Source organism: Lissotriton helveticus, chromosome 6, assembly GCF_964261635.1.
Source record: "Lissotriton helveticus chromosome 6, aLisHel1.1, whole genome shotgun sequence".
Lineage (NCBI taxonomy): Eukaryota > Metazoa > Chordata > Amphibia > Caudata > Salamandridae > Lissotriton > Lissotriton helveticus.
Genome location: NC_136067.1, coordinates 1,622,876,117 through 1,622,897,343, shown reverse-complemented (window position 1 = coordinate 1,622,897,343; position 21,227 = coordinate 1,622,876,117). Strand labels below are relative to the sequence as shown.

General features: G+C 45.6%; 1 protein-coding gene across 4 annotated transcripts in view; it reads right to left on the bottom strand.

Moving 5' to 3' along the window:
• The window catches only part of PELI1 (pellino E3 ubiquitin protein ligase 1), a 272,271-nt gene that overhangs the window by 36,995 nt on the left and 214,049 nt on the right, over positions 1-21,227 (bottom strand). For 2 of the 4 annotated variants that reach the window (XM_078649426.1, XM_078649427.1), the window contains one exon: positions 19,352-19,493. In XM_078649426.1, coding sequence (XP_078505552.1) covers positions 19,352-19,493 — 142 coding nt within the window. The remainder of the gene's footprint in view (positions 1-19,351; positions 19,494-21,227) is intronic. The other 2 variants (XM_078649428.1, XM_078649429.1) reach the window with 1 other exon arrangement.

Sequence of the window (21,227 nt, the reverse complement as noted above, 5' to 3'; positions counted from 1 at the left end):
ACACACAAGTGGTATGGAACATAACTGCAAAAATAAATGCATAAAATATAAAAAGGCTACCAACATAAAGGGCCAGACCCTACATAGAGTACACCAAATAAGTTGACAGGTTCTGATTAAATACGAAGCAAACTGGAGGCAGACTACATGATAAATATAACGTTTTTGAAACATTGCAGTGTGTGAAAGTGTCGTACCTGTCTCTGCACAGGTACGCTCCCTATCTGTAACTACGGGGTACCACAAAGTCAGTGTGGACGATTACTCCGCGTAGACCATCACTTGCTTCTGTCAAATCTAGTTCCTGCTTAGAGGGCATGTGTATGCAAGACATTTGCTTAACTGCTCCCAAATTCAGTTTGTTTTACTAGAACATACAAACTCATGGCAACAACGGCATGCTTATTGCTGTGAGTTTCATGAATAATGGCCAGGTTCTGATGAAGTTTAACAAACGCAGAGGGTATACTAGCTTGTTGTTTTTGCAACACTGAAAATAAATCTACAACAGTTGCATCACCAGAGTGGGATCATGGTTGTCTCACCAACCTCACGCATTCCCCAAAATGCCAGTAAAATGACCAGCACAACAAGCACTGGCAAAGGCAATAGAGCTCGTCTTTTTGTCCTACTGCTTTTACCAATTGGTTTTGGAAGTGTTGGATGTTTCAAAACAAAAGGTGCTATTGCGGGCGTGTCATTCCACTGATTTATTTGTGTCAGAACGTAGGCGCACATTTGCTTAGTGACTCGGGTGCCATTTATTTACATTTTTAATGACTGATCGAATATGGAAGTTGACATTCACAGCAATAGTAAACAAAAACAAGCATTGAAAATGCAATAGGTCTCGCAATAGAAGAGTTTAACTTTTTTCGTTTTGCAAATGGATGAGTGGCGTTGCGTGGATGAGTGGCGTTACGTGGATGAGTGGCGTTGCGTGGATGAGTGGCGTTGCGTGGATGAGTGGCGTTGCGTGGATGAGTGGCGTTGCGTGGATGAGTGGCGTTGCGTGGATGAGTGGCATTGCGTGGATGAGTGGCGTTGCGTGGATGAGTGGCGTTGCGTGGATGAGTGGCGTTGCGTGGATGAGTGGCGTTGCGTGGATGAGTGGCGTTGCGTGGATGAGTGGCGTTGCGTGTGTGAGTGGCGTTGCGTGTGTGAGTGGCGTTGCGTGTGTGAGTGCCGTTGCGTCGATGAGTGCCGTTGCGTGTGTGAGTGCCGTTGCGTCGATGAGTGGCGTTGCGTCGGTGAGTGGCGTTGCGTCGGTGAGTGGCGTTGCGTCGATGAGTGGCGTTGCGTGTGTGAGTGGCGTTGCGTGTGTGAGTGGCGTTGCGTGTGTGAGTGGCGTTGCGTGTGTGAGTGGCGTTGCGTGTGTGAGTGGCGTTGCGTGTGTGAGTGGCGTTGCGTGGATGAGTGGCGTTGCGTGGATGAGTGGCGTTGCGTGGATGAGTGGCGTTGCGTGGATGAGTGGCGTTGCGTGGATGAGTGGCGTTGCGTGGATGAGTGGCGTTGCGTGGATGAGTGGCGTTGCGTGGATGAGTGGCGTTGCGTGGATGAGTGGCGTTGCGTGGATGAGTGGCGTTGCGTGGATGAGTGGCGTTGCGTGGATGAGTGGCGTTGCGTGGATGAGTGGCGTTGCGTGGATGAGTGGCGTTGCGTGGATGAGTGGCGTTGCGTGGATGAGTGGCGTTGCGTGGATGAGTGGCGTTGCGTGTGTGAGTGGCGTTGCGTGTGTGAGTGGCGTTGCGTGTGTGAGTGGCGTTGCGTGTGTGAGTGGCGTTGCGTGTGTGAGTGGCGTTGCGTGTGTGAGTGGCGTTGCGTGTGTGAGTGGCGTTGCGTGTGTGAGTGGCGTTGCGTGTGTGAGTGGCATTGCGTGTGTGAGTGGCGTTGCGTGTGTGAGTGGCGTTGCGTGTGTGAGTGGCGTTGCGTGTGTGAGTGGCGTTGCGTGTGTGAGTGGCGTTGCGTGTGTGAGTGGCGTTGCGTGTGTGAGTGGGGTTGCGTGGATGAGTGGGGTTGCGTGGATGAGTGGGGTTGCGTGGATGAGTGGGGTTGCGTGGATGAGTGGGGTTGCGTGGATGAGTGGGGTTGCGTGGATGAGTGGGGTTGCGTGGATGAGTTGCGTGTGTGAGTGGCGTTGCGTGTGTGAGTGGCGTTGCGTGTGTGAGTGGCGTTGCGTGTGTGAGTGGCGTTGCGTGTGTGAGTGGCGTTGCGTGTGTGAGTGGCGTTGCATGTGTGAGTGGCATTGGGTGTGTGACTGTGCTGCCTGTGGCGAGTGCAAACTACAATCAATTGGCACAGAATAAAATAATATTTTTAAAACATGATTTTATTATGCCAAATCACCTATCCACAGCAATGTGGCCGTGCAACAAAATCTGCAATGCAGAAACTGTGATGGATGAATCACAGCTGCAGACTGGGGTTTGAACAGAGCGCCAAGACGCCAAGGAATTGGTGATCCCGCTGTATAAATATATAACAACATAATATAACACTACAGCAAACACTACACGAAACCATGGAAGGTGTCTGTCAAATCCAGGCATTTCTAGCACAAAAGTGAAGTGTATAAAAAGAGTGTGAAGATTTCCTTTGTACCCCTAACAACTCGCTGCTGATTTGTGAAATATCTTTTGGGGGAGAAAAAAAAAATGACGTTAAGTCGTCATTGACCTAAATCAGCAATGTCATGAATTAGACGAAGTGGCTTGATTGAAGAGATTACATTAAAATGCTTAACTTCCCTCAAATTGTCATCTTGTTATCGCCATCTACCATTTATTGTTTTGTTGATATGTGAATTGCGATTAGAACCAACAGTTCATTTAAGTTTCAATGAAATCTGCACCCATATATTTAACTACTTTTAAATGTAAAACTGATTATTGCCTTAGATTCATTTTCGACACCTCCTTATCGCTCATCTATTATCACTCATTATAATTTATTTCTCTTCTTTGTAAAGCATGTTAACGCCTTTTGGCAATGCTCACGCTTCATAAAGCCGCAAAAATAAATAAATAAATGACTCGAGAATACGATCACTAGCTCACGTTCGGAAGCTCAGTTCACACGCACTCGCTCTCTTTTCCGTTGAAACTTAACTGGGCATGCCACAAGCAAAGCAGTTGGTAAACTTTTAGAAATGGTTCATTTTTTTCTCCCAAACATGTCTTTCTGTGAATGATATGACGCATTTGTTTTCCAAGACAAGTCTTTCTATGAATGATGTGATGAATGATGTGACGCAACTGTGAATTGAACTGGCACTAGGGAGTTATTTAGCTCCGCTGGAGTCCCGTCCGCGGAACGAATCGGGTTGCAAGACGCTAGCTGTCTCTGCCCCTTTAAGAGATGCAAGGAATGCTGTCAGAGGGAGCGAGCCCGTATGACACGCTCTAAGAGGCACTATTTAGAAGAGGGTAGAGGCTGAAAGCAGAAGCCCTAGCAGCTAGACCTTATTTAAGAGGCAGCATAAGCAGCATGGAGGTAGTTCTACTTTTATTTTGTTTATTAACCGAAGGAAAACAAACCAAGTCAGCCTTTTAGAAACGCCAGCCTAGACGGGGACCCATAAAAACAAAACAGATGACAAGATTGTTTGCAGCTCCAAACAAGCTCTCGGCATTGCGTGGCGGGAGGGGGCGGGGGGAGGGTAGCTGTGCACGTCGAGTCGGAACAAAAAACAAGTGAAAGCGGGATGTAATTAGGGGGGAGGAGAAGTCTGGGCAGGCAGGATGACTCAGGGGAGGGGGCGGAGCGGGGCAGAGCGGCATGTGGGTGTGAAGAAGCCGGGCCTTTGAAGTGAAGCTAAGCTTCACTTCAAAGGTGTCGGAGGAATGCGGGCGGCTGTGCACGCGCTTTTAAGCTCAATGCACATGCGCATTGAGCTTAAAAGTCACGGGCACTGCAAGGAATCGCCACGATTCCTTGCTTCTTAGTTAAAGCTTGTTTAGGCCGCAATAGGCTCGCAAGCTCGATGCGCATGCGCATCGACAGGCGAGACCTAATAAAAGGGGGCACTGTTGTTGGTTGAAGTAATGAAGGAGCGAGTGGGGGGGGTAGAAGGTGAAAAGAAGTACATAAAGCACAAGAGGGTAGTGGACACCTCAGAAGCACAAGTGCAAACCAGTGAAACACGGGGGGGGGGGATGAAAGCGCACAGAGCAGTGCAGGGGAGAAGCAAAGGGGTTAGACATTAACAGAGAGCGAGGGGGGAAGAAAAGCACACCCAAGAGAAACGGGTGGAAAACACGTTCAGTCTCATCGAGTTTGCAATTGAAAAGAAAAAAGTTAGTTCCCTAATAAATAAGCAGTGGACGGACACAAGTAAATAGGATAAATGCTCAAGAGGAGGGACAACACAAGCTGGATAAGGCAAGCCATTGAATAAGAAGCAAGCAAATCAGAGTAATGAAAGCAGCCAATGTACGCAATGGGCAGTCCTTAAGCTCACTGTAAACTCTTGGTAGATTGATAATAGATCTTTTGCAACCAGATAGCTAGCACCTTCTAATAGGCTTGATCTTCAAAGCCTGTTTTCATTAATAAAGCAGGTTTGTGTTTCAGATTCTGGGGCCAGAAGAACAGATGTTAGAACCAAGACACCCTCGATCATTTAACAGAATAAGACCAGTCCAGCTGCGCCTCCCGCTGGGATTAGAAATCACCAGCCTGCTTATGCCTTTCTGAATCATTTGTCCTGACGACGCCTCGAGATGAATCAGACAAAGGTCTCGCGGAGGAAGGCGTGAGGGTGAATGCGTCACGCCGCCGGGTCTCTTCAGCGTGCTGCCCGAGCACACAAAGGCGGCTTCGAGACAGTCTCATTAGCCGTGCTACCGATGGCTGGTAGGGAGGCAATGCCAGCTAGCTCGAACAAAGGACACAGCCGTGCCTTCCTTGCCCCCTACTGTCTTCGAAGGGCCAGGAAGAGAGCTCCAATGAGACAAAGCTCGTGTATGCTAATGCTGCCAGGCTGCAAGCACATTTCACAGTCTGAACAACATATAAGAGGCAGCAGATATACTGTGTGCCATGCAAGTCAATCCACCTGATGACGGAGACCGCATTTGAATGTCCACATATGTTTTAGCATCATATACAAGTGTGAGGCAGCAATGTGGTGGCTCTCACAAACATTATTACAGGATAAGCCAACTGCTGAAATGTATAGTGCTTATGCTTCTTATGGCGTTGCTACAGCGAAGCACTGACCACCACTTCCCTAACAAAGCCCAGCTGCTCATAGCCCGGCAAAGAATATCGGGTTTAAAAATTGCAGTTCAGGACTAATGGGTAAAAATGACTTTCGGGAAAATACTAGAAACAGTTTGGCAGTTATCTTAGTTACTGTGATGTAAAAACATTGTAAATGTGCCTCCGTAAACAACCTAAAAACAGCACAACTTAACTACCAACGTGATATGGATAGGATAAACATTTACACGCGTTTATTTTATTCTAAAAATTCCTATTAAAAAGAAACTCTGCATGCTGCAGAACACCCGCTCCTGTTCCATGATAGGGTTCGGCACATATAAGTCACTTTGCGTAACCTTCGTGTGTTGACGTCATCTAGATGCCAACACCACATGAAGGACAACCTTCGTTCTGGTGGAGGGCAAACATCCAGAAACTAAGTTCTACTATTCCAGGCAAAACACACTGCACAGAATAAGTACCAAGTCACAAAACGAAATCATCCATACAGACATAAAAGACAGTTCTCGAGTTCCCCAGTTCCATGCATAAGTGGCTCATCCATTCAGTTTTTTTCTGTGCGAGCTCAGATTTGTAGGCCTATTGGTCCCATCATAAAATCAGGACTACAACACCCAGATGGCAAAGAAAAACGCCTGGATTTCATGATCTACTCTGGAACTGGGTAATTTGAGAGATCTGCAACAGAAGGATTCTACTCACCTCATCTCTCCATCCCACCCAGAACCTTAAATCTGTCCACATTAAAGGTGTGCTGTGGCTCACTCAAACATGAGGTACTATATGCATGAACTGAAATAAGTGCACCGGTCAGGACCCACTACTGCACTTTCAAATGTCTGACAGTGTTCAACATTCACCTCCAACTGGGTGAGTCAGAGTAGGAAACAAACCTACCTGAATGAAACCCCTCCAGCAATGGTTGACAGAGCATTCGTCGCTTAAAAGTAATAAAAAGAATATTCTTGGCTTAAAAGTAACAAAAAGGGAAATTCTGACAACCACTACCAATCTCACAAATAGTCTTCTGTACAAGAGGCAAAGGAGACTAAGAGCAACCCATCACCAGCTCAATCAGCTAAAAAAATCTCAGGATCTGTTTTAACAGAGATATCGCCTTCCTGCATCAGACCCTGGCTCTAGTCGTAAACAATGATAATACTTAGAAAAATCTCCCACCTGCGCCATGCAAGATACCAGAATAAACCCACCAGGCCATTGCACAGAGTGGATTAGTGAAATATTTTTTTTACAGTGGATCACCGAAGAGAGAAATCCTCAAATTACAGAGGATGTAAAACCTTTATCTTAGCCGGAAGTGGTCTGATCACAGGGCAGGACCGAGAGGCAAAAGTAGCCCTCACTGCATAGTCCGTCTCAGGCAACTCCGTTCGGCTCCACTAAGGCATGTATTTTCATTGCACTGCACTGCCTACAGTGAGAGCGGCCCAAAGGTGAAAATCGGCTAACTTAATTAAAATTCGCCCCCTGACCTTCAGCCTACCCGATGCCCGGTATGGCTAGTTCGGCCCGGTCTGATCACATGAAGCCAACTGCCAAATAACTTTGCCGACTCCCTCTGCTCCAGAGATTTACTTTAAAACTCCTCTAAAGTAAGGTTAACCCTGCAATATATGCACAGCCGCATCCCAATATTTGACAAAGAAAATTTAATTGTTGTCACTCAGAAGTTACTACCGGAATTCTAGGGTCCATCCTTGGAATTCACTTAGCCTGGACATGGGAAACCAACAAAATTCACAATCAGAAAATTACTCTAAAAGATGTCGTTTTCAGACATCTTTTGCCCGTCTCCGCATATGACACAGGGATCACTTTCAAAACTGATAGAGGTCAGGGCTTCACAAAGGACAAGACAATCTGTCACAGAGCTCAGCAACAAATGGACATGGGTGGACAACTCTCCAAAGCTACTGATATTTAGATCCATGTAGTATCAGGGATTAGACAAGGAAACGTAATCCATGACTTGAAAAGACCCAGATCTACAAAGTGGCATTTGTATCACAAGCAAGTGCTCTAAAGTCAACAGTATGAATAAATAAATAAATAGGAGCTGCGATTTTTAAAGCTACTACATCCCCTCCTTTCAAGAAGTCCCCACGGAACTGAACATTCTGTGTTCTGAAACCAAGAGCAAGCACAATCGGCTGAAGGCCCACCATACCGTACATGTGTGGACCGCTGACACTTCTGTCCCAGTGCCACTGCACTCATCCAATTTCTTTCAAGCTATTTTTCATCTGCCTTGCATTCTGTCCTACCTACTCTTATAAATTACGCTGACTGATCAACACATTGTGATCACCCTAGATGCAAGTGTAGGTTAGCAGTGCCAGGGTGGTTAGCAGATATCGCCTTAAAATTTACTCTGAAAAGTTGGAAATTATGTTTGTCTCTGACCGTCAATCTTTCCTCTCTCCTGAACTGTCTCTGACCCAATGTTTTGTGAGCGAGTCCAAGTTGGCTTTAAATGATGAGGTCCATCATCTGTCCTTGACATATTGTCGATTCTTGAGGCAGCTGAGAAAAATCCTCTCATATCTTCTAGCCAATACTCGTCCTTTACTGGCACAAGCCAACATTCTTAGTTGCTTAGAACCATGGCAACTCCTTTTTTCTGGGATGTACTGTGGGACAGATGAAGCGGCACTGTGGCCAGATTAAGGCAGCCAGACTGGCCCTTCTACTTCCCAGACACTCTTATGCAGCATTCAACTCTAAGCATTGGTTGTCAAGCCCCAAAAATTGGAATGTATTTAGTATTTAAAGCATTCAATAAACTAGGCCCCACCTATGTGCAGATAGGTTTAGTCATTATATACCATGCAACCACTTCGGTCTAGATTTGCCAACTTTCTTGTGATTCCTCGAGTCAAAAGGTCTGCGATGGAAGGCTGAGCTTGTTCAGTCAATGCTACAAAAGTCTGGAACTTGTTACAGCCACATTTACATTCCATACCATAGGTTGTGTCTTGCTCAAAGGCCCTGAAAACATGGCTCTATACACGTAATGGAAACCTTGATTAAAAGAGCATCCCCATGACTCTTCGAACAGCTAATTTTCAGGTAATCCTTAGTGGCAGTACGCCTTTGTAGGCAACAGAGGGATTTACAAGTTAATTTTACATTACAATACTCTTCTAAACACTCAAACATGCCCCGTTTTTACCTGTCTTCACAGTTGTTCCACTTATCTATGAAGGTAAAACGCCTTGAGTGAGAGTACATAGCCTGCCCCTTCTATCCTGGGGTCTCAGAAAGGTGTAGATTACCACTTACATGACAACATTGAAAAGGATACTGTGAAAGAAAGTGCTTATCACCTGCTTGGCACTAAAGTTTCATGTGTAAATGTCTATGTTAGAAGGTGGTTCTGACACTAGGGCCGCCCAGATTTTTTGCTTTTTGAGCACCTAATTATGGAGCTTTTACTGTGGGGGAGCCTCATAATCTGGGACTCATCCACAGTGAACTCATAATGAAGGAGACTGCATGGAGATTTTACTGGTGTCCGCCTGGCTTGACTAGGCCGCTGCGCAGCAGCTGGAGTATGGGACACCGTGCTGGTTACATGCAGACACGGGTGTACATGCGTGTGCACACGTGTAGGAGCTGCGCAGGGGAGATTCCTAGCACGCACAGTCCAGGAGCAGCTACAGAGTGAATGGTGTGGCAGGACTTCTGCAGAATTGGGTGGGACATGGAATAGGCTTTATACCCTGGGAAGGAACATGCCAGGGAAAGTCAGTGCGTTTTACTGTGTTTTCACTTCATTATTCCCCAATGGGGATGTGGGGCCCATGGCTAAAATGACTTCCACAAAGCCTACAGATTCCAGACATGCACTAAAGTTCATTGTAGAGTAGGTGAAAATAAGTATTCTGCAGAGTCCAAATTCATATTTGTACTGCTTTCGGGTCATACAGAACTGTCATATTTCTCTGAGCCAGCCATGACCAGACCCAGGCTGAGGGTTGACCTCAGCTGGATGGATTGATAACCTTTCTTCCACAAGCTAAGGCCTCCTCTCCACAAAGAAGAAGATGGGTGGGGCTACAGGCTCATCCATTAGCAGCTGTCACTGGGTGCCAGGCACCAGTTTGCACCCAGGAGAGAAGGCAGTGAAGGGGGGAAGGAGTTGGGTTTCAGAGGCCATGTGGCCAGAGACACTGGAGGACTCCATTTTGAACAAACCCAGAGGCTGGACAAGAAGGAGGGGGCAGGGGCAGGGAAGTGATGTGTCGCTGTTTGATAGGACCCACAGAGACTTTCTGCCAGCCCCCTACTCAACTTTTAAAAAGTACTTGCACAGGAAGAGAAGCTCTCTCTGGGGTGTGGTCTGCTGAGGTGGAAGGTGCTGGAGCCTGGCAATGGGCAGTTGGAAGGAGAGACCCCCTGACTGTCACCCAGGCCCCTAACAGCACCCGAAGAAGCGCCCAGGACCGGTGCGCAGAAGCAGGGGCCTCTGCGCAGGGAGAAGAGAGGCGCAGGAGGAGAGCCAGGCGAAAGGCTGGCGAAGGGAGCCAGTGCAGACCGCTCCCTGCAGAGTGCACCCTCTTGGAGACCCGGAGAGTGAAGGAGAGTGCTCCCAGTGGCTGGGGGTGCCGCCAGGAGCAAGAAGATGCGAAAATGGGGCAGATCGGACCTCCAGGGGCTGAGATATGGCCCCCAGAAGGTGAGCGACCGTGGACTTGTGGCCCCCTGGCGGTGAAGCGCGTGAGGCTCTGCCGCTGGTCCAGGAAAGGCCCCCGGGGTGGGTCAGGTCCCGGGGACTGCCCTCCAACGTGGAGAGCCTGCGGGGGTCCCGGGTGGGACCGGGGCCCCGAACAAGGAAGGAGGAGCCAGGGGCCCGAGTGGGACCGGGCCCCCGACCAAAGCGCGGAGCGGCCGGGTGTGGGCTCCCTGCGCCGCATACCCTTACCCGGGGGTCCAGGTGGGACCGGGCCCCCCACCGAGGCCCCAGAAAGCAGCAGGAGCTTGAAGCGCCGCATGATGCCTTGCAAGGCCCGAGGAATGGATTGTTTTTGGCGTTTTGGTGGCCCCCAGAGGAGAGGAGTCACCCTTGAGTGTGAAAAGGTGCTGGGGGGAGCTGCTGGAGCAGCGCAGTCTCTCCCCCAGCACAAAGCTAAGCCCCACCCTAAGTTTCTTGAGGATTTAAAAAGAATAACCCCTCAACTCTCAGCGAAGATTGCATCATCTCCTAGGCTGGAACTTTTGTTCTACAGCTGGGGGTTCATTGAGAAGTGCATCAAAGATTGAAGGGCTGAGTTGGAGATGTCTCGAGAAAGGCATCCCCTGGAGGTGAACTGGCGTAATTGCACTGAAATGCATTTATTAATGGTTATTTCTTTTAGAGGGACTGATGTTCAATGTGAAGTACTGGTGTAAGGTGATGTCACAAGCAAAGTGGATTTAAGTGGCTAGACACTCCTGCTAGGGTGTCTGACGGTATTTACAACTTAATCCTGTGATCATCTGTGATGCCTTTAGGGGCTGTAATTGCAATGCATTTTTAATGATATCCAAATGTGCTGAGTACTGTCATTCTAAAGTGTGCGTAAACATGTAGTCTTGCTGCTGCGCTTAGGTGAAGACCCCAGATTGTTAGCCCTTAAGATGTAGAGGTGTATACTTTAGGGTCAGTAGGAGATGCTTGGTCAGGGTCATGTGTCACCAAGGCAGGTGTATCCCTGTTTAATGCTTGTTGAAGTAATGGGAGGGGGACGCCATTGGGATGGTGCCAGTGCGCAGGGCCCTCGCTCCAGGATAGGTTCAACTAATTGCATTGGGGGCAAGATGATGTGCATACATGGGAGTGGTGGTACTAGACCCCACCCCCCCTGCTGGAGGGGTGGAGATGTTATGCAATGTCACAAAGTAATTCCAACAGCTTATGTATATTTGTAAACTGGTGTATAGTATTGAGTGATGTGTTTGTTTAATAAATGTACTCTTACTTTTATAAAGCAAAGTACAGACTGGACAATCAATTATTGAGTGTTATTTTTGCGCACCTGCAAATGGCGATTACTAGCCCACACCACCTCCCTTGAGTAAGCCTCAGACTGCTCTGCAACGCTACCCTCTGAGAGTCAGGCGCTGCCCTAGGGTGTTTGGTTCCCAGTGAAGGACAAATGTGTCATGTTATTTGTGCAGGCCTCACAGATGCTGCCTCGTTTTCCAACAGTCTAGAGGGCTGAATTGCCTCGCTTCTGCTGTGGTAGACTAATATCTTTCCAAAGTTGGTGAAGCTATGCCATATACCCCGTTGGAATTTATCTAGGCTGACATCTTTTTTCACCTACAGACTCTCTGGTCCGACAGCACCAGAACATTTTTGAGGAATTTTATAGCCCCTAGCTATACTGGCATGGGGTGTGACCAAATGTGTAGTCTTATCCATAGCTAAAGGTGGCAACTACTCCTTCATAACGGGCTAAAAGAAGGCCAATGGTGCAGGGCAGCCGACTGTAGTAAGTGATACAGGCCCCTTTACCTGCACGACCAGTGTGGTGGCAGCCTTCAAACCCACCCACCTCACAGAAAGAAAAAACAATCACCTAACTGGGGTTGTTTCTCCTCCCAACCCAGTGTGCAGTACAAATGACAGATGCATGCACTGGAAACCCTCTGATGTGCTTCACCATCTTCAGATTCTTTTTTCCCCTGGGGCAATCTTCTGGTATGTCTGGTTGCATCTTCTTATCTTTACAACGTAACTTTCCCATTTGCAAATTCACCTCATTTCGAGGAGGTGGGAAGGTCGAATGTGAATCTAGAAAACTTCATGCTGCAAAACTACTTCAACAGACAACAAACCATTTCGGTTTGCAGAGTGAAACTGCTCTGGATTCACATGCTGTGAATTGATGTTTTAGTGGTACCCTCCTTACTTGGGAGGCTGGGTTTGCAAACCGACTTTTTAATACTTTGTTCACCTGAGCCTCCTTATTAACATGTATGTTCACACAATGATGCTTTCTGAAGGTGTACACAGAAGACCAATGGGCAGACATGCAGATGTCACTTGAAGATACGTTAGCGATGAAGGGGACTGTTGGTCCCTTTTTCCTTGGAGTGTACCCTTGGCTTTTCTCCCAATGAAACTCCTCCAGATTTGTAACACATTTGGATTGGCTGTCCTACCCATCCTGTATTAGTTCCTTTAGTTACTAGGGAGCCGTTGCTTGCCTTGGAGAAAGAGATAAAAGGACCGGTTTCCCTTTTAGTGTTTTTTTCCCCTGTAATACAGAACAGCTCTTCTAAAATCCCATGTATGCAGGCCCTTCCCGCCTGTGTTTTAGGCTGCTAGAACACGGGTAAACGTATACCTTGGTTTACATGGAAGTGTGATGCCACTTTAGGGATACATTGTGGATTTGTTCTCATTATCGCATTGTCCTTTTATATCTATAGGTAAGTCTTCTACGTAGTCAGAGCCAGCAATGCACTAACTCTTTGTAGAGAAGTGATTGCAATTAGGAAAGTTGTCTTAATGGTTAGATATCAAAGTTCTACATTATGCATGGGTTCAAAGGGGGGGCTTCATGAGTTGTGTGAACATTAATTTACGGTTCCTCGTGTTTGTTGCAGCTGACCCTGGGAGGGTTGCAATTCTCTTTGCTCCATCCAGGAACCTTTCCATAACTGGTGTGGTGAAGAAACTGGTCTCTGTTACTCTCCTTGTATATGCCACTGAGGCTGGCAAGTGTACCTTCAGTGAAGCATAGGAGACTGTGTAGTAGATATGTAAGGTTCCAGACTACTGCAGTATCCTTTCCTGTTGCACCAATGTATGAATCTGTACCACTTCGCTATGTAACACGTTCTTGTAGTTGGCCTTCTGGCTTCTTCAAGTATTTAAATCGCTCTTGCAGTAGCTTTAAGTGGGCAAACTCAATGACCTTGAATACCATGCTGCTAGGCTCAAGGTGGCTGATGCTGAATAGAATACCTATCCCTCCCCCAGTACTGCCAAACACATTTTGGTCCACTTGTCAATCTCGGGACTCAGCCTTGTGCCATTTCCACCAAGCCAGAAAACCATGTTTTTCCGGCACACTAGGCTGCCTTCTAGATCAGGTCAGTCTTAGCTTGCGCCCACTTCTGCATCACCAGTGGCATTAACAATATTGGGGGAGAAGCATATGCAAATTTCCTTTACCAGTCCATCAATATGGCATTCCCTCTAGATAAGTGCTGTGGCTACTCAGATTTGAAGCTTCAGCACTTTGCGTTCTCCTGAGTTGCAAATAGGTCTATCTTTAGTCCAAAAGATGTTCTCCACCTGTGCAAACAGCCTGTCTGTCTCTGTGTTTTGTACCACAGGTAGGTGTATCGCCATGAGTTATCCTTCATTAGACAGCCCACTTCCATAGGTCCTGTGCTAATCTAGAAAGCATGTGAAATTAGTCCCCCTGTTATTTACATAGTGGCCATGTTGTCTATTTGAATTTGGACTGTTCTTTCCACACCCTGTGTCTGGAATGTCTTGAGGACTAAGACAATATTGAGAGCTAAGACACTGATGTGTTACCACCTCCTCTGGGCTTCATGGTCCTGATGGTTGGTTTCCCTAGGAGGACTCTCGCCACTCTTGGGGTGCATATGTTGTGATTGTTACAGAGACAGTCAGTAGTTTGAAGGGCCGGCTCACTGTAATGTCTGCAATCCACTGCTATATTTCCTTGTGTACTCTGTGATAACCACTAGATCCTTCCAACTCCAGATTGCCTGTGACCATTGCTGCTGTAGTACTCTTGAAGTGATTTTAGGTGGCGTGTTGAATGGGGAATAAGAGGAAAACAATATGCCATCAGGCCCATAATTTTCCCTACTGCTCTGTCAGAAGCTGACCCTTCTGGTAGAGGTAAGCTTGCTCTGTCAGTGGCTGAATGGTGTCTTACTGGGAAGGCCTTTTTGTTTATTATTTATTTTAATTTAGGAAATCTTCTGTCTCCCTGCACAGATAACTCATTTTGTCTATGTTGGAGAGTAAAGTCCAATCTAGAGTCCAATTTCCCCCTGAATGCCTACTTTTTAATTCCAATTCCATAGTGACCCCCCCCGAGTGATCAGACAGATGGGCATTCAAATAACCGATATCCAGGATTGCCTCTCTCAGGTTTAAGCGAACCAAGAAATAATCAATTTTAGATCTGTGACTGTACTTATTATTATTATAAGAAGCGCCTAGCGGGAGACCAGACCTATCTCTCCAGACATGACAGAGCCCAGTATGCTTCATCGTCGTCTGAAGATATATACGCGATTTGGGGTGGCCACAGCTCTACTATTTTTAGATTTATCCAGTTTTAAATCCAGTACTATATTAAAATCCCCAGCCATAATTATAGGTTCTGGGAAATCCGGCATATTGGTAAAAACTGCTTTTAGTGGCTCTGGTTTGTAACAATTCGTACCATAGTATCCCACCAAAGTAACTAGTTTACCCAGCAATTTAGTTTTAGCAATAACCCACCTACCACAATTATCCACTGCAGAATCTACTTCTTCATCCTACAAGTCAACTGAATATATGGGACTCTGTTAAGTCACTTTTTAGAGGGTCCTGACACTATCGGGCAGTTCCTCTTCATCTGGCCCTCCCTTGGAAGGAGAGTTGTGGTGGTGACCCATACTGCCATTGTGACAATGCACTTGTTGGTTGACCACTAAGCAGCGTGAAGGAGGCGTGTGAAGTTAAATGAACGCTGCCTGCCGCCCCTTGTGGGTGTTGTTCTCCTGGGGTTAATTGCTCTGTAAAAAAGCCATGCGTATTGTAAAGCCCCCATTGGTTTGACAGTCTCATCTTTCATTTTCATGTGCTCCAACGCATCGCCAACCATTCTGCAGAACAGGCTCTCCCGCCAAAGGACTTATTGATCGGAGGCTTGTACCGCTGGTTTAAAACCAGACACAGTCAGGTGTGTCTCCTCAGTTCTGGGTACACAAGTGAGGGCTTTAGGCAGGTGTTGGCAATGTTCTTGCGGTCTTGAATCACTGTCTTTGCCCTCTTATCTTTCTCTGGCAGATGTAGCAGGAGTTTCTCAATTTTGTCCAATTGCTGGGGGAATTTGGGAGGAGCATATCTGTTATCAGTGCACTGTGGTTTGCAAATGTTCCACACGTATCTGTTGCCCTCTTTATTATAGTATTGTAGGCTCAAATATAGTCAGGGGAGAGAAGAATGTGTTGGGTAGAGTTTTTGTCAGTCACCTGTAGGTTCTGATCCCTGGGAGGGTTCCTGCTCCACTAAGCCTTCCCCTGTTTTCTCTTCATACTCTAGGAATTCCACCTCAACCTCTTTCTGACGTTCTGGTGTAGCAAGAGGATCTAACTCTATAAGGCCGTGTTCGCTGACCCGCTCTTTCAATGTTTTCAGAGCAATTTGGTAAGGTTTCAGGGAATCGTCAAACTCCCTCCTTCTTTTCATCAGGGCCTCCATTTTGGCCGTGAGGCGTCACTTCTTTCCTTCAGCGTTGAGTTTTTCGGTCATTATTAACTGTAACAGGCTTTCTTTTCTGCGTGGAACACTCCCATTTGCGAGGCTATTTATCCCTCTCCAATGCTCTTTCTCAATCACCTTTTGGTGTAGAGGACAGTTCAGAGGGCCTGCCTCCTCCTGTGTCCTTATGCTTGCACCAGTGCAGCTCTTCCAGCTTCTACCTGCCTTTGATGATGTTTTCGGCGTCAAGGCTGATTTTGCATGCTTAAGAGTCTGAATGTTTCGGCTCTGCTCTGGTTGCTGCACCGTTGGTGTGTTACCCAGCTTATGTTGGAGTCTGCGTCCTTCAGCACACCCCCTTGACTTGTGATCTGTCAATAGGCAAATGTTGCAAATGTCATAATTGTCCTGCTGTGTGAATTGTGGTGACAGTGGGGTAAAGGGAGGGTCGGGGAGGGTCACGGAGGGCAGGGGGAACATCGAAAAAGGGTGTTCTCCGCACCCCATGATCATTCTCTGACCCATGTGTTTTTTTTTTGCTGTTCTTGAAACATCTCATTGTTATTTGGTTTTTCTCAGTGTTTTCCTGCTTTGATGTCAGTTGGTAATCCGATAAAAGATCTCTTAGATTTTTCAATGTAAAATATTGTTTTCTTACACTAGTAGCACCAGTGCTATAGACTGTGCTTCTCAGATAAACAATGAAAAAACAGTCTGTTGATGGCAACAAAGGCAAAGGGCTTCTGGGGCATATGCCAGACTTCATTCACGGAAGGAATGAATAAGTAGATGCTTAGAACAAACGAACAAAAAAAAAACAACTCAAAACAGGACAAGGGACAAAAGGAGATCGTTCTGGAGTCAAACAGTAGATGGAAGAATAATGCACAGCATGTGAATCCAGAAAAGATTGGTGCTGTAAAAAGTTAAGTATTTATAATTATTGGATTGGAGCAGATGGAGCTACTGCAGAATCCTGCATTTTACACACTATCATCTAGCGTTGGCTGCAGACATTGCAAGTTGTTTTTAACAGTAGTTCCTCTTTGGGCTGTGTCTGTTCTTCTTTGTGGTGTTAACATATCTGCTGCTGTTCCAGGGTCTGTGTCCTAGAGACCCAGTATGGGCCTCTGGTGGGTTTTGGAATACATATAGGCACAGTCCCAGAATTCTCCTTCCTTCATTGTTTTGTTATTCCTACTGTTGTGATGTGGTGTGGGGGGAAACTTGCCCGAAAGAGTCTGGTTTTGATCAAAAGGGAATCAACATAACTTAATTGGTTGCCACCCACTCTTACACTGCCTTCCCAGAAAGCCAGGAAAGATGTACTCCATGTGGACAGGATCTTTATTAACCGCATGCGCGCTGCGGCGATTTTCGCGCTACGCGGCTTTTTCAAAAAGCCGCGTTACATGACGAGCTCAGCTCGTCATCAGCGTGCGAGCGGCGCAACTGATGACGAGCTGAGCTTGTCATCAGCGCCGAAGGGGTTAAGAACTAAGCTTATAATCTGGTTTGCCCTGGCTTTCCATCAGGGCCCCCAAAGCAGTTTAAATACTGGTCTCATTTAATCTGCGGTATACTTCATCTCAACTTAGGAAACAGACTCTGCACCAATTCAGTCATTTTCCTGAATGAGGACAGTGGAAGTTGCACTGTCTCTTCTGTCAAAATTAGACCTAGGACTCCAAAGAAGCCCTGCTGCTGCAGCCGGACTTGGAAGAAGAGGAAGCTGCAGTGCTAAGTATGCACAAAGGAGCGTGCCCTCCTATGGAGGAAGAAGAGCAAGGTGCATTTGATTGAGGTCTCAGTGAAGGTGATTTCGAGGGAGTGAACCACTTGGGAGCCATAAAATCTTAACAAAACACCTTGGCTAGAATTGACTCAAGAGCATCTGTGTGACCAAGAAGTTTAAGTCTTGTATAGAAGCATTTTGGGAGTTGTGGGAAGTCTGCATCATTCCAACATCCCAGGTACCACCATAAACTTTGAGGGAGTCTATAATTGGCAACCGCCAGTCCTGGATGAATGGTAAGGTTTTTTCCTCTTAAATATACGATGTAGAATATTGTCCTGCTGGATGTGGCCACTCTTCATGATACCAGGACAGTCTGAGACCGTTTGTCTCTAAAATTCTGGAAAGGTTATTTGAAGACAGAAGTGCACCCTATCTCTATATCCCATTTGCCCAATCCCAAATAGTGGCCTACGTACCATGGGTACTCCCACCAACTGAAAGTCTTGGCCACAATCAGACAGGTTCAAAATACAGAACCCAAAATATTAATAATCTAGTGGGAAGAACTTTAGGTGTTGAGCCTAAGCATCAACACTGGGGAACTATGACAGCAAGGCCAGTTTGAACCTAAGCTGCTTAGCCCCGGAACCGTATCATGTGTGTAGAGAAAAACAATGAACCTCTGGTAGTCCTGTTAAAAAGAAATCTACTTTTCAAATTCAAACACAGGCACTCTAAAAATCACTTTGGATGTTGTGTGGGGTCCATGCTCATTTTGTGAGTCTTAAGGGTCACTTTAATTTTTGGCCTGTTCTAATGGATTTTCAGCCACTGGATCACAAACAAATTGAGCTCACAGACTTACACACAGGATTTACGAAACGAGAGCAGACTATCATAGTATTCAGCTTAAGACCTCTCCTTCTGGTCCACTGGTTGGCTGTAGTTAATAGTGCCCATTACATTATAATGGCTATATTGCCCGTTTGAATGTCAGTGTCTTACAACGCAATGTACTGCAACTGTTACCTCTCCTCTCCCTCCAATTGTAAAGCGCTCGGATATCCCCCGGGATCATGTTCGCGCTATATTAAACTTTATAAATAAAAATAAAATAAATACAATTATGTGTGTATTTAGTGAGGTACTTTTGTTCAAGAAGGTTCTAGGTCTATTTTTTGACTCTTATTTTTGACTGTCCTACGTTCCTCCCTGAAAATGTCTATTTTTTTCAAAACTAACAGATTGAACATTTAGTCTATGGATTGTGATTACTTATGTCATAGCATATACGTTTCAACCCTCTAACACCTACTGGAGTACACTTTAAATGCTCGAATTGCTGGACAATCTAATGTTTAAAGGGAGAACGTTGGTAATGAATTCTTACAGTACAGAGGATCGTGTTCCATTGTGCTCATTACACTTCCTAGCAACAAAATTCATGTTTACTGGGGACCTTCTTTCAAAAAGAAGCAATTTCGTAAGTCCTACTACTCACAGAACCATGCTGTGACTTGTCTAGCGAGGCAGGCAGATTGTTTCAGGGTAGGGGGAGATATTTTCTCTAAAAACAAAAATACAAGTGTCCTTACATGCCACTTCTGAAAATGAAAATTCAGAACTGTACCTGCCACTTAGTCCACACAAAAAATTATGTTTGGCTGCAATAGGAGTGTGGTAGCATTTGAATACAACATGATAAATCCATTAATGTAAAACACTTCTGAAAAAATCATTCAACAGTTTGGGTCTCGATTATGCTAGATATTCAAAAGTATTTGCATAAATTGGACTCCTAAACACTTTTCACAAAACCAGACAACCCACTCATTAGACATTAAAAATAAAACTCCGAACATTTTAATCAGTTTCACATAATAGCGAACCTCACATACAGAAAGTATAATTCATACCTTTGCTGCCTGAGGGGTGCAGGCAATGTGGACAGTGCTTGGCTTCACCCCATTTGCTTTGAGCCTTTTTAAGAGTGCAAACCTGCTTTTTCTTCGTCCTCGGTCTCCGTTTGGCAATGAGCCATTGTACCTGCAGGAGAGCCTGTGGTAGTTAAAACAGAATTCTAACATACTTAAGGTATAATTACACACAGTCGCTTAGTATTTACTGATCCACAAGAAACCCTGGAACATTCATACTTGGTTATTCTTAAACATTCTACAGCTTAAAGAAGAAAAGCAATGCATATCATATCACTTTACTGGAGCTCCTCAGTGGAAGACCCCAGCAGAAACACAAGGCCCTCGTCTTCACCCAAAGCAGGCCTACACGGACAACGTGCTAAAGTGGAATCTCAGAAATCAAGGTTAAGGAGCAGTGAGGATGAATCTGCTTCTTGCAGCCTAGTGTTATACAGCTCAATCATATTCTACGAGGCTCTGCAGCAACTGAATGAACCGTTAACTTTCTCTAAAGTAAATCCTTTCTGCTCCATCCCTCTTTTCAAGACAGGCACGCCTTCACATATAAACGTTGGCATTTCACCAGTAAGCAACTGAAAATGCCAAGAAGTTAGGGTTTCTAACTAGAAAACTAGGTTTTCATAGGATTTCCTTAAGGGGGCCAGGGTCTCCCCCACAATACTGAAACTGTATGCTCATATCGAGAGCAATCCTACCATGCTGAATAAACTGTTTGGAATTGGACTGAATCAAGATAGCAAACTTTAATACATGTTCCCACAGACTTCAATTCACTCCTTCAATGGAGTCAGTTTTTGATTTTATTAATTTTCAAGCAAGACTGAATTACAATCATCTATAGTGATTAATTCTATGCATCGCTGTAGTTTCAAACATTCCAATAACAAACTTTCCCTTGTCCCTTGTGAATATATTTCACAGCCCAGGGAAATCTCTGTCAACCGTACACAGAGTCTTTTCCAGGGAGCAGCTCAGTCACAGAGCCCTTGGTGCCCGCTGAGTGCTTGGATAGTTCTAATAGATGCGTCATTAGGGGGATAATTCTAAATTGGTTTTGTTGGCTTCAGATGTCGTGTGTTTGAGGGTGGCTCTTCAGTGAGGAGCACACGGAACAGATTGGGGCATGAGCACGAACGGTGTGTGTGCTCTGCCACTGCACAACTTGCTTAATTTCAGAAACATCAGTACAAAATACCAGCACGTATACAAGGTACTCTAAGCAACTTATGTAGTGACTGTGAACTGTTGGCCTTTGGAAAATCTGGAGATTTAAATATTGTTGTTTTACTATTGTGGAAACTTTCTGAATTTAGGAGTGGGGTTTACCAACAAGTATGAAAAATGCCAACTCCTGAGTGAACCAAAATAAATTTTAATTTGGTGGGTTCAATAGACTACACACTACCATGTAAATGTTAATGCATATGTAAAAAGATGCCAAAACGGTTTTTCCTTCTCTTGCACAGGACATAACTGTGCAGTTACTTGCCATCTAGGAATGCAGCACAATGTAAGAATCATTAAGGGTAAGAGCCTTTTTGGCACCTCGACCCCATCACAATATTCTCATCACTGCAATGTAGTCCTTTGAACATGGCACCTACAAGATGTAGAGTAAAACAATTTTACCAAGTATATAGAAGATACAAATGGAAAATAATGTCATGCATTTTCTTTCAACTGTAAAAAGGATGTAACCTAGCTGCAGCATTATTTTGTTTTTGCTTTTGCAATTTATGCCTTTCCTTTGTGGCAGCAAACCAGTTGGGGCTCATTGGATTACAAAATAGCAAAGCATAGGCCTGACACTTTTTCTTTTTTCGTATCACCTCAAATGCTACCCAAACTGCCT